At 37.1% G+C, this 14,975-nt stretch overlaps 1 protein-coding gene across 1 annotated transcript; it reads left to right on the plus strand.

The window, feature by feature from the left end:
* The first annotated feature begins 7,342 nt into the window (after positions 1–7,342).
* On the plus strand, positions 7,343–11,705 carry LOC124266641 (beta-1,3-galactosyltransferase 5-like). Its single transcript, XM_046701442.1, has 2 exons — positions 7,343–7,434; positions 9,942–11,705. The coding sequence occupies exons 1-2, from the start codon at positions 7,416–7,418 to the stop codon at positions 11,099–11,101; spliced, it is 1,179 nt and encodes a 392-aa protein (XP_046557398.1). The 5' UTR covers positions 7,343–7,415; the 3' UTR covers positions 11,102–11,705.
* The last annotated feature ends 3,270 nt before the right edge of the window (positions 11,706–14,975 follow it).

A 14,975-nucleotide genomic window follows, 5' to 3' on the forward strand; every position in this document is an offset into this window, starting at 1 on the left:
ATCATTGGCGAGACCACTACAAACCTGCAGATTTGAAGTTTCAGTGATCTTGTTAGGGCACAGTATATTCTCACTAAAACGGCACTGGTGATGTCGCCGTACAATCCTGTGTACTATTTCAATCCTTCTCGTCCTGTATATTGTGATATATTTTCATCGTCATATACAAGTTATTTAATATCGTCATATACAAGTTATCAAATATCGTCATATACAAGTTATTTAACATCGTCATATACAAGTTATCAAATATCGTCATAAACAAGTTATGTCAAAACAAAAAGGGAACGAGGCATATGGCAAAACATACACAGGTATGTCTTGACTTATAACATGACATAAATTTGTTGCCAAATTACTAAATCAATTACATAACAGTACAGCCATTGCACTTTATAGACAGATATCTTCCAGATATACATTTCTTTTGTGAATGTTGGTGGCTTCATGAGAAGTCAGCTAACCCTGACTATAAAGATTGATTAAATCATCAAATACAACAATGCTTACTGAAACGCTAAATGACTGTCGTCATTCCTCACTGTATAAGATATATAAAGAACAGAAGGTCACGTGGCCTAGCTGCCCTTGTGGATGTTATAGACACATATATTGTCATTGTACGGTGATACGTCAAGATCCAGTACAACAGATGTGATATTGAAGTGAGTAGAGTCGAAGACGTACTGGGATGAACCAGTCTGGCAACAACACTTCTTTGTCTGGACCTGCAAACTTTACATCTGCGCCACCTTGGTCGTCTTCTACTGACCTTACGTATATATAGACAGCCAGCTGTCGTGGACTTATGATCGGTTTGTTGAAGGAAGTGGATATGATTTGATAGATGTTTTGTATGATTTCTTAGAACGATGAATTATTGAAGAACAAATAAACTTGGTTTTTTTCACTCTTTTAAATATCATATATGAAAGATTTGTGGTCAGTCTTATGCGGAACACCAAATTCATTCTTTAAAAACTTGTGGTTAATTAGTACCGAGCGATTAAAAGTTGCCAAAAGTCGCCTGCTTCACTCTCGCCCGCAAACGAAACCACAGACAGGTTACGTACCTCTGTCGCCAGAGCACTGCAGTGACGTCATATGAGGAACGATTTTCAGTTAGTTGTATAGAAAGTGTGTAGCAAGCTCGTCATTCTGATGATTTCTCGACATCAACGAAGACATGCCAAATCGTTGCGTTGTCGTCATTTGCCTCTAGAAGTCGGGCGATGGTGTCGCCATGCACAGATTTCCACAGGACCCCGCAGTTTGTGCAAAATGGGTTATGTTTGTGAGTGCGAAGCGAGCGTTGTGGAAGCCTGAAACGATATCTTACTTGTGTTCAGATCGCTTCACGGAAGTTAAAGAATCAAAACTACTTACTAGTCGTAGTAAAATATGTATATGATTGATGACCATAAAGATTTTCCATGACACAACTTGTAACATAACGATTTCTGCCTCAGAAGCGAGGTTGTGGTCGAAGTAACAATAATACTGTAAGTAGTATTATATTGACACCCACCTCGCTTCCACGAGAGAAATTGTTATGTTATACGCTATGTCATGCACAATCCTATTGGCCATCAATCAAATACATATTTTACTACCAGTAGAAAGTAGTTTTGATTTTGTAACTCGGTGAAAACAAACCTAAATAGCATTTATACTCAGACTGACGGATGTTCTCGACAGGGCGCTGCCATTTTTGAAAATCGTAAAGTCACGGGCTAAAGTCTGTTAGAATTAATGAGATTATGGTTTGTTTTCATCAAGTTAGAAAATCAAAACTACTTTCTACTCGTAGTTAAATATGTATTTGAATCATAACCAAAAGCATTTTGCGTGACACAACTTATAACACAACGATTTCTTCCACGGAAGCGAGGTGGGGGGTCGAAGTGACAATACTGTGCAATAAATTTCTTGCTACATTCACATGGTTAACGTCACCACCAGTATGTAGTTACTAGTCAATGTACGTCTTTATATTTGGTCTTATAATCATACTTGTATGCATTTTGAAACTAAATAAAAATCAGACGATCTGCTGATACTTATAGTGCATTTATAACATGACTGTAATATCTAGACATTTGATATAATATAGTTTGCCAATGTTTATCATAATTCGCACACACGCCCTAATGTATGTCTCATTACACTTCATGGCGAAAACAACAATTCTGTTGAATGCTACGACAAATGAATAAAAACAAAATGCAAATATTAAAATCAAAACAGATTAAAGTTATAAGAACAATGTCAGGCTATTACCTTGTTCGAGGAATGTATCCATCAATATCCACAAAAACGAGTGATATGCCATTCATCTGCAGCTGTTCCAAGTAATGTGTCTTTTAACAGTCTAGTATACGAAAAAGTGATATATCGTTTCAGGTATGTCACATTGGTGTATAGGTCTCATTGGTCACCCAAGATAGCACACCTCGCAACTGATTGCATAATGTCCGCCATTCTTTAAAAACGGTAATTTAGTTAGCCAATAATGAGCAATCAATCACTGTATTGGCGGTTAATCCTTTGAAGGAAGGACCTTGTTTTTACGCAGACACAGACACGACAGAGTGTATTCAGTATAGATTAGGAAATCTACATACATAAACACTACCTTTTGACAAATCCGCTGTGTAAGATAAAAGTAATTAACCAATCAGCGTGTTATCGGTTAATCCTTTGATCGATGTTTATAATGTTGAATATTTACTACAGACACAAGAAATGCCAAATGGGAACCTTTGTCGGGTAGTCTAAGTGGTGTTACCACTAATTATACCTGTTATAAATTCATTAACTGACCATCAAGTGAATGATGACAAATAACACGTGTAGGTTTATACCACCTAACACGGGTTACAACGAGGGAGTATTAATTCTGTATTGCATGCAATTTTAATTGCATGTGAAAACTTATGGGCCGACACTGTTTTCAGAATACGAACAGAACTTCATTGTTGCATAAGAAATACATATAAGCATTTTCTGTGTGCTAAAACTGTATGTACCTATTTACCTAAGTAAATTTTCAGATTCTTCTAGCAATGGCAAAATAGGGTTGTTTAGTTTACGGATTCAAATAAATCAAATGTCAATTTTTAATATCATACGTAATAGACGTCATATTTTTACATGACATGATTAAATATCGAGGTAAAAAAACACAGAAATGGGATCAATTTGGATAAGTCATTATACAAATAAGGCCTAACGACACCAAGCGATTTTGACAGAATCGTCTATGAAGACAAGTTGTAACTCGGAAACTAGGCAAAGCAGGAGACAAAATTATATGACAGAAAATTGTGAGAATATATAGCTTTCATTTTCCACAACAGTTGTCACGATTTCCGGTTTATACAAACCTGTAAACAAGATAATTTACCCCCCTGAATTGTAGATGAATTCTGCATCGGCCCTCATATCTATTCCTCATATGACGTCTTATTAGTTGAAATTTCGTTCGCGGGTGAGAATTGTGCACTGTTGTCAAAAAGGTCGATTTAAGTTGATTAAAGATCGAAGTGAGTAGTTTTAATGACGAGGTTTCATTTATAGCGATGCCAGTTAGTGATTTATGTATTTGTACCCCCCTAGAGTATATGTGATCTGTAAAAATAGGTCAATGAAAAACATGGTCGACATGACATTGACTTTATTGAGGTACTGGGCTATTTTAAACAATATGCTTAATATAAGGACATAGGCATATGATTAACGAATACAAATGTCATATGAAGCTCAATAACAACACACAACGATGCTCTGATACTTTTCGAAAGAACACAGATTTCCAAACATCGTATAACGTGGAAAAGGGATTGCCATGAAGATACTAGTATATATTCTCAAACTAGTCACAATATAATGATGGAAATAAACTGTGCTCTGTCCATTACCATCTAAACACAAATGAAAAATGTTTAGGAAATATTCCCTGCTGCCTAATTACTTACAAGCTTTCGTAAACAACTCCGTGTGTTTAATTGGAATCCCTTATGTCTAGGGAAACCGCCCCAACTATCAATACTCGGTATTGATGCACCAAACATTTACGTACATTTTACACATGGGTCGGTTACAATGTCCCAGCCGGTGGACATGACTTCAAAGAGCTAACGGTTTCTGCGTATTTATATTCTTTCAACTATATGTGAACACCTGTTGTCGCGGCTGATTGATCCAAACAGTTTTACAGCTCTTGTGCTTTTCTCGTCATCTGAAAATCGATATTAGTTATTTTCTGGCATTGATGTTGTATATTTCTAGAATGATCGTTTGCACCATGATTACTTGTTTGATAACGATGTTAGCATCTATATCGAAACGTCGCATCTATTGCAATAAATATGTTGTCTATCCTTTGAAAGTGTTCCTCTTCACCATACCAGCTTCTAAATGCTACTTAAAGAAGTAACATGGGTACTGGTTGGGATCAACGACTGGTGTTACCAAATAATAGCATTCTGTTCTCTAGTAATGTTTCGCTGTGTTGACATAATTTTATATATTGAAGGTGCTACATGGTAACGGTACCTGTGGGCCTATAACATGAACCGAATCTGTCACATGAATAATATGGTTTTACGCAATATTCCAGAAATGGGCTTCACACAGTGTGCCCAGACTGTGTAAATAATTACAGAGGCATGTCACTGGTGTTTTTTTGGGGGCCGTTAGTTACGTCTCTGTTGTGCCCAAAATGGGCGTTTTCCTGAAATATTTAACAGTATATCTGAGGCCCAAACAGCGTTTAGGAAATGGTTTTGTACAACTGATTTATTCATATGTTTTGTACAGAAGTATTTATCTAAATGTAATGGACGATTGTTTTTACAGTGAAACCCTTTTGGTATATCTTGGTATTTAATAATAAACAAAGGTCTTCGTGGTAAATTATTTTCAGTACTGGGAAATGTATCGGAATATCTAACACCACTATTACTGATCATTGGCTATAATACTAAATTGTCAGCCCGTTGTCATTTACAAATCTTATTTCAGAACTTCAATCCATAATAGATGTTTCAAATGTAAGAGGTATAGTTAAAGATATAGACGAATGTTATTGTATGCTGAGGATGTGTGTATTAATAATTAGTTTACAAAGAAATAAAAACATTTTATGTCGATATGCAAAATCACAATAGCATGTTTTAATGTAAGGATTCAACCTTCTTTACCACTACTAGAATAACAAGAAATCCTTTAAAAAGGCAACGTTGGAGGCACCTGAGTAAATTAAGAAATTTGGTGAGAAGGACGTGAGATGATTTGGGTGTGAAGCTGATTTCAAGAGCATCGCGATGACCATACCTCCGTCTATTAGAGACTTGCATCTGTTAGAGTACTGGCAGCGCAAATATGGAACTCTCATCTCCAGTACATGTATATGACATTTCATATCAAAGGTCTTTGTCATGTTTAACCATGTTGGGAAATGGAGTGCTAGTGACGGACAAAGGAAAAATGACCCTGTGTAGTGCCACTGCCGGGCCAGCGTCTATGAGCGCGTGTGGGTTCACACAGTGATTACTAAGGCGGTATACCATGTACCGTACGCTCAGCGCCCAGCACTCGCGGTATTGTTACTGAACACGCCGCTCGAACCGATTCTAGGAAATCAGTCGGCCATTCGCTAAATTCCACGAAAAGCAAATGGGTGCTACAAAACGGAATGGATTTTCCGATTCTGCAATTCGAAATTATGCAATGAAATAGTACAAGTGTGCGTGTAAAATTGTGTTGAATTGAAAGTGTATCATTAACGCTTTTGATCAGTAAAAACACAGAATGTGTTTAAATAAGAGATTTATAGAAAACTCGGTTTCTGAATTAACTATGAAGTAAAGAAATTACTTCAGATTACCCACATGGTCACGCTGCTCCTCATTTGCTACAGCTATGTTCATTGGTCATTTGACCGCCACCGTGGTGTAGTGGTTAGAGCGTCCTCCCGGAGAGCGGAAGGTCGCGGGTTCGATCCCCGACCGCGTCATACCACAAGACGTTAAAATATGGTACTTGTTGGTCCCTGCCTGGCGCTCGGCATTAATGGGTACAACAAGGACTGGTCGGCTCGGAGTCAGTATAATGTGTCTGAGTTGGGTATTCATGCTTCACTGCGGCGTGGTATCTCAGTGGGCTAGCACTATAAAACCAGTTTCAGCCTGGGCTAGTACAAGCAGCCACACATACACATACACACGCATGCACGTCGTCATATGAGCGAAATATTCTCAAGAACGACGTTAAACCCCATATCACCTCACCTCACCTTGCAAATAATTTGTGAAATAAGTGTCGACAATCCTCTTGTGTGGGCTTCAGTCAGTCGGATGTGGTTGGCTACTACCCTTGTTTATATTTTAAGGCGCTTCAATGAATACATACTGTGCGTACGGACGTTTGCAAGCATTCGTGACTAACTCGCCGAATGGAGGTAACGGAAAAGGGGCGAGTGGTGACGAATGTATTGAGGAAGTGCAACCCCAAATATAACAGATGTAAGGGAAATAGGCGTGGTAAAATCCTGAATAAAAAGATTATATCTCTTTCTTTGATATCTAAGCTCACAATTTTACAGAGATTCCCCAAATATTACTGATCCCCTTAGTTTGATCAGTTTATCGTGTTACAAATGTTCTCTAAACGTTGATTACAATATCTTTAAATAGTGTAGAATATTTTGGAAAGAGTATTCATACATTCATTCATCCATGAATATGAAAATGTGAATTGTGGGGCTTTGGATTAGCCTTGTGGTTAAGGCGTTTACCGAAGATACGGGTTCGATTACCCACATGGGTAAAATGTGTGACCCAATTGTTTGGTGTCTCTAGCCGTGATATTGCTGGAACATTGCTAAGTGCGGCCTAAAATCATACTCACCCATCCCCTGTTAATTTATATAAACATATAAGCCAAGGTTGGGGCTTCACAACATCAGCAGGCAAGAACCACCTGCAGCCAGGCCACCATCAGCAAATTGATAAATCGCTACCAGCAAATAGGCCAGACCCAAGACCGCCCAGGATAGGGAAGACCAAGAGCCACGACACAGGCCCAAGACCGCTACATCCGCCAGATTCACACCCGGAACAGATTTGTGACGGTGACGTCAAAGGTAGCAACAGCACTACGACACGCCATCAGCAGACAAACAGTACTTGGTATGGCTTGTATTCGACCCTACTGCGTTTAAAGATTTTCTGACAACTACAAAGCCCGAGGCCCGACTGTTGACAATGAAACAATAGTCGCTAATCGACAATGTAGGTGACACAGCACGTATATTGACGTGTTAGTGGCGCAGCTTGCAGTATACATTTAACTGTACACTGATGAAAAGTTCAATAAAATTTCGTTCCAGGAACTGAAGGGAGGTAGGAGACATGTTCTCTCAAGTCGCAGGTTTGTTGGTTTTGTTATTTACATATGTATGTCTTCAATCGATATGATGGTTTTGTTTGAAACGTAGTGACCATTTGGTGTTGAACGAACTGGCCAGGTGTGTATCTGTAGTATCTACCAACCTCTAGCAGTCTATCTTAGCAACTTGTGTATGTGAACCTGTAGGATCTACCACACTCTAGCAGTCTATCTAAGCAGCTTGTGTATGTGAACCTGTAGGATCTACCACACTCTAGCAGTCTATCTTAGCAACTTGTGTATGTGAACCTGTAGGATCTACCACACTCTAGCAGTCTATCTAAGCAGCTTGTGTATGTGAACCTGTAGTATCTACCAAACTCTAGCAGTCTATCTTAGCAACTTAGCAGCTTGTATATGTGTTACCAAACCCTAGCAGTCTATCTTGGCAGCTTGTATATGTGTTACCAAACCCTAGCAGTCTATCTTATCAGCTTGTATATGTGGGCTTGTAGTATCTACCAACCTCTAGCAGTCTGTCTTAGCAACTTGTGTATGTGAACCTGTAGTATCTACCAAACTCTAGCAGTCTATCTTAGCAACTTAGCAGCTTGTATATGTGTTACCAAACCCTAGCAGTCTATCTTGGCAGCATGTATATGTGTTACCAAACCCTAGCAGTCTATCTTGGCAGCGTGTATATGTGTACTTGTAGTATCTACCAACCTCTAGCAGTCTATCTTATCAGCTTGTGTATGTGATCCTCTTGTATGTACCAGCCCCTAGCAGTCTATCTTAGCAGCTTGTTTATGTGAACCTGGTGTATCTACCAAACTCTAGCAATCTATCTTATCAGCTAGTATATGTGTTACCAAACCCTAGCAGTCTATCTTGGCAGCTTGTATATGTGGACTTGTAGGATCTACCAACCTCTAGCAGTCTATCTTATCAGCTTGTATATGTGTTACCAAACCCTAGCAGTCTATCTTGGCAGCTTGTATATGTGGAACCAAACCCTAACAGTCTATCTTGGCAGCTTGTATATGTGGACGTGTAGGATCTACCAACCTCTAGCAGTCTATCTTATCAGCTTGTATATGTGTTACCAAACCCTAGCAGTCTATCTTGGCAGCGTGTACATGTGGACTTGTAGCATCTACCAACCTCCAGCAGTCTATCTTATCAGCTTGTGTATGTGATCCTCTGGTATGTACCAGCCTCTAGCAGTCTATCTTAGCAGCTTGTGTATATGAACCTGGAGTATCTACCAAACTCTAGCAGTCTATCTTAGCAGCTTGTGTATGTGAACCTGGAGTATCTACTTAACTGGAGCAGTCTATCTTAGCAGCTTGTATATGTGGACCTCTAGTATCTACTAAACTGTAGCTGTCTATCTTAGCAGTTTGTGTATGTGAACCTGTAGAGCGGGAGAGGTCCATTGGAATGCTGCAGACTGGGTCGACTGATCGGGAAGTGGCTGCTGTATTCGGGTGTCATCGCCTCACCATTCTAAGGCTGCGTCAGCGATTCCAGAATACTGGCACAACTAGAGGCAGACCCAGAAGCGGGAGGCCACCAGTTACAACCACTTCCCGATCAGTCGACCTAGTCTGAAGCATTCCAATGGCCCTCTCCCGCATTTCTGCTGTTAATCTCGGCATTGTAGTGAATGTATGGTGTGAAATGATAAATCTAGGGGCCTTATATACCCGTTTCCAACAGTTTTCACGCGCATTTCATGCAAGGTGAAGTTACAATGGGTACGTTTTGGCGTTATGCTTCCTTATACAAGGACAGAAATAGGCAAAATTAATCTTTTCTCGTTTGACGACTCTTCCTAAAACAGTCGAAAGTCAAGATGATCCAAAAATTAAACCTCAAGTGGTTGGAATGTGTTTTAAAGAGACAAATATCCAATTTCAGCATTGGGTCCCTTTTTACGGTAAACAACCATTCTCTCATATCCAAAACCCAACTTTATCACTCTTTGTGAATGTGCATGCATTATCATCATAAACAATATCATTTGGACCCATTTTTAACTGTTTTTACACTTTTGATTTGAATTTGTCCATGATTGAAAATAGGACAATGGACCCCACCTAAACAAACATGTCGATATGTTAATTATCAATGAATTCCTCAGTCTGATGTTTTGACTCAATAGAGTTACATGATTGGTTGTTAAAACCAAAGTCTTCTAGCCATATAACAGTTTAGGATATCTTAATGTTCAGTGGTGTAACATTTCTTTTGGCGTTCAGTTTAGATGAATTATTATTATTTATTATTATTTAGTAATATTCCAGGAATACCACGGCTTGGAACATCATCAATTGGCTTCACACATTGTACCCAAAACAAGCGACATCTTGCTTTAAGTAAGATGGTTCTGGGGCAAACTATGCTTTTAACAGTATACATGTTGATAGAGAAAAATGTATTTCTTCAATAAAGTATGGTAAACTATCAACAGCAGAATCTATTTCAGGTGGGAGTTATTGCTGTGTTTCTTTCATTCTGACATGTTGCCATTGATTTTCTTCCAGATGTTATTGGCAGGGTTACATCCATTTGCAAGAGGAGGACCCGGAGGCGAGTGTTCCTCTTGTTTGTAGCCGTGAACGTCGTGGTGTCACTCTACCTGTACCTTGTCGGGTTCCCATCTCCAGTCCCAGGCCTACAGGACCACGGTACACGCCACCTGGGCAGGGTCCTCGGGGATAGACATGACAAGCCAAAGGCCATCGACATTGTCTCCAGTGAAATCCTTCCACTCAAACATCCCGCTTTTGAACAGATAACTGGATTGTTCAACTATTCTCTATTAAAGGAAGGTGAAGAGAGGCATCCTCTTGTAAATCTGCATCAGTATCAGTTCACCTTGAACTCTAACCTCTGTCAGATAGGTCACGTGTATCTACTAACGATTGTTCACTCAGCCTTGGGTCATTTCAATTATCGACGTCGAATCCGAGAAACCTTTGGAAGCGTTCGTAAAGCGTGGAATAAAACAGTCGTTCTTGTGTTTACCGTCGGCGTTTCAAATAATGAAACACTTCAAACCAGTGTCGTAAGAGAAGCTAACGAATTCAAAGACATGATTCAAGGTAATTTCATTGATGTGTATAGAAATCTGAGTATAAAACACATTATGGGTTATCACTGGATGCTGAACCATTGTCCTGAAGCAGCCTTTGTGTTGAAGATGGATGATGACATGTTTATGAACCCATATATGATTGTCAAGTATCTCACTCAGCTGAAGGAACCTACTAATCAGCTCCTAGGCTCAATAGCTCACGGGTTAGTCCCATGGAGGGATCCTACAGTGAAATGGTACGTTTCAACAGCCCAATATCCGTTTAAAACTTGGCCCGATTTTTGTCAAGGACTTGGCTTTATTGTATCCAAAGACGTTTTGTTCAAGCTTTACCATGCGTCCTCAGTGACACGCTTTATCCCTATGGATGATGTATTTGTCACGGGTGTTATAAGATCTAATTTAGGCATTAACGCTACAGATTATGGGGACCTGAGATACAGTTGTACGACAAGAGTGCCTGTGTCGAGATTTCTCAGCGCTGGAGTGATGTACACATTTGATTCGTGTCTAAAGATTGCGTTCAAGAATGTGACCGCAATGAAAATGTACAGCAACGGTACATACCATTTGTCAATGTCGGACAAACGTATATTTATTACATAAATTTATTAACGAAATCAGGCTAATAATTAAACATAAATAATACTATAGCGAATCTGTCATGTATGTTCATTACTGATAATTCGCACCTGTGATAAGTACCTGTGATAATTCGTACTTGGCATTAACATGTTTCTCAGAACATAAAGGGACTATGGCCTACGGTGATGCTGAAGGGCTCCTGTTATCGATGACTGACCTATTGAAATATCTACTAGAAGATCATATTTATCTGTCAGTGGACGTTACTTGTGACTTTGAAAGATAAGGAAGACTGCATTACAAAGCTGCATGAAATTAAGCATTTCCATGTGATCCTGCGTGTTTGGAATCAGGTTTGGAAACTTCTTTGTATGGCACTTTAGACAATATTGACAAGCTTTATGTATAACAACTTCTTATATTTCATGAGTGTGACGTTTCGATACAGATTCTTTAGCGATCCAGGTTTGGACTAGCTGGATTCTATGTCCACAGTTGACATCACCGTTAAGAACTGTAATCAGCATATGCAACTGAGCGTTTATGTGTCAAATGTTTTGAGTTTGAGCTCTTAAAATGAAGCATTACATGTATTAAAATGTTCATAGTGTTGGACATAAACGAATGAATGAGTTGTATGTAATAATCTATTCACAGGGTTGAAATTAATTGAAATTGAAAAGACGCCTCAACTGTTTCAGTAGGAAAGCGATGCAACTGATGCATTAGTTGACGACGCCATGATATGATTGCAGTTCAGTGAACATTGTAGCAGTATCATGAAGCGTCTGATGTACCCTCTGTGTTGCAGTGTACCCTGCCCCCTCGACAAATAGGCTCAAATGTCGTGTGAGATAAGACTGCTTGTAGGGCGTTTACGAAGATAATAATTGTATCTCAGATGATCTACCACACCCAGTCAGAAACAGTCATTTAACACGAGGCATCCGTGAGGACTGAATCATCTGACAACTGTGATTGGATGATTTGGTGTAAGTTGTTTGTGTATTTTTAAATATCCAGTTATTGCAACTGACCATGCTGTTCAATATCTATTGTGCGATTTAACAGGATGACTTATGCTCAATGTGACAAAGGTATTTTGTGCGGAACTGGGGTTGGTCTGTTTAGTTTCCTGTGCTCGGATAAGGAGCTGGTTAAGCTGCGTCTTTCCTTTATTTTTCTTGCTGCTTTAAGGTAAGTGTGTGTTGTAATAGTTGTTGATGACCCAGTTAATTTTATAACCTTATAACCTTACTACATACGTCAGTGGGAAAATATTTGCTTTTGTGTTGCCTGGTAGCCATGCTCTTTTGCTGTTTTTATTGATGCTTTAAGGTAAGAGTGTGCACACATATAATTGTAATAGTTGTTTATGACTCAGCAACAGCAAAATATATGATGAAAAAAGAATATCAACTCAAAGCCGAACAATGAAGTGATGATTAAAACCTCCAACAAGTGTACCACCAGTGAATCTTTGGGGTATCGACATTTCACATTCAGTCCAGTTGTTGCGCCCTTAAGGTCAGGCAGATGGACATTAGCTTTCCTAGCAGCCGTCTTAAGACGCACGGGGATATATTCATATGAACAGGAACAGTAACAGTAAAGCCATGTCGCTTTTCCTGATAATACTTCCATCGATTAACATTGTAACCCTAACTATAAGAAGACGTCAAGGGATGGTTTAAATGCATGAATCAAAAGTCTGTTTAGTCTGAACAAATATATATTTTTTGCGAAATATGTGTTAAAATGCATCAGTAAGGAACCAACATGGAGAAAAAAGAGAGAGCATTGATACCGATATATGGTCATGAATGGACATATAGATTGTGACGTCAGCACTGGAACAATCGAAACCTGTACTTACTTTATTGTTTGGTATTTAAGTCACAAGATTAATGACGTGAAAGAGCTTTGAATCTTTCAAAGACACCCTGTCCTGCTGCGGAACTAGTGAATCAATGTGTTATTCAAGAGTAATATTTTTACTCATAACATGTCATGTTGACTCCCAAGTCCGAACAATTGTTTTCTTTCTTCATTATTAAAGTGTAGATTCATAACAATACCCCTTTTTCTGTTGTGCATTTAACATCGTCATACAGAAGTTATTTAATATCGTCATATACAAGTTATTTAATATCGTCATATACAAGTTATTTAATATCGTCATATAGAAGTAATTTAATATCGTCATATACAAGTTATTTAATATCGTCATATACAAGTTATTTAATATCGCTATATAGAAGTATTTAATATCATATACAAGTTATTTAATATCGTCATATACAAGTTATTTAATATCGTCATATACAAGTTATTTAATATCGTCATATATTATAGTCATATACAAGTTATTTAATATCGTCATATACAAGGTATTTATATCGTCATATACAAGTCATTTATACAAGTTATTTAATATCGTCATATACAATATCGTTATTTAATATCGTCATATACAAGTTATCAAATATCGTCATATACAAGTTATTTAATATCGTCATATACAAGTTATTTAATATCGTCATATATCGTCATTATTATTAATATCGTCATTACATCGTATTTATTAATATCGTCATATACAAGTTATTTAATATCGTCATATTATTTAATATCGTCATATACAAGTTATTTAATATCGTCATATACAAGTTATTTAATATCGTCATATACAAGTTATTTAATATCGTCATATACAAGTTATTTGATATCGTCATATACAAGTTATTTAATAACGTCATATACAAGTTATTTAATATCGTCATATACAAGTTATTTAATATCGTCATATACAAGTTATTGAATATCGTCATATACAAGTTATTTAATATCGTCATATACAAGTTATTTAATATCGTCATATACAAGTTATTTAATATCGTCATATACAAGTTATTTAATATCGTCATATACAAGTTATTTAATATCGTCATATACAAGTTATTTAATATCGTCATATACAAGTTATTTAATATCGTCATATACAAGTTATTTGATATCGTCATATACAAGTTATTTAATATCGTCATATACAAGTTGTTTAATATCGTCATATACAAGTTATTTAATATCGTCATATACAAGTTATTTAATATCGTCATATACAAGTTATTTAATATCGTCATATACAAGTTATTTAATATCGTCATATACAAGTTATTTAATATCGTCATATACAAGTTATTTAATATCGTCATATACAAGTTATTTAATATCGTCATATACAAGTTATTTAATATCGTGATATACAAGTTATTTAATAACGTCATATACAAGTTTTTTAATAACGTCATATACAAGGGATCAAATATCGTCATATACAAGTTATTTAATATCGTCATATACAAGTTATTTAATATCGTCATATACAAGTTATCAAATATCGTCATATATGAGTTATCTAATATCGTCATATACAAGTTATTTAATATCGTCATATACCAGTTATTTAATAACGTCATATACAAGTTATTTAATATCGTCATATACAAGTTATTTAATATCGTCATATACAAGTTATTTAATATCGTCATATACAAGTTATTTAATATCGTCATATACAAGTTATTTAATATCGTCATATACAAGTTATTTAATATCGTCATATACAAGTTATCAAATATCGTCATATACAAGTTATGTCAAAACATACACAGGTATGTCTTGACTTATAACATGACATAAATTTGTTGCCAAATTACTAAATCAATTACATAACAGCCATTGCACATAGTTATCTTCCAGATATACATTTCATTTGTGAATGTTGGTGGCTTCATGAGAAGTCAGCTAACCCTGACTATAAAGATTGATTAAATCATCAAATACAACAATGCTTACTGAAACGCTAAATGACTGTCGTCATTCCTCACTGTAT

This window comes from Haliotis rubra, unplaced genomic scaffold, assembly GCF_003918875.1.
Source record: "Haliotis rubra isolate DU_JTF1 unplaced genomic scaffold, ASM391887v1 Scf127, whole genome shotgun sequence".
In the NCBI taxonomy this organism is placed as follows: domain Eukaryota; kingdom Metazoa; phylum Mollusca; class Gastropoda; order Lepetellida; family Haliotidae; genus Haliotis; species Haliotis rubra.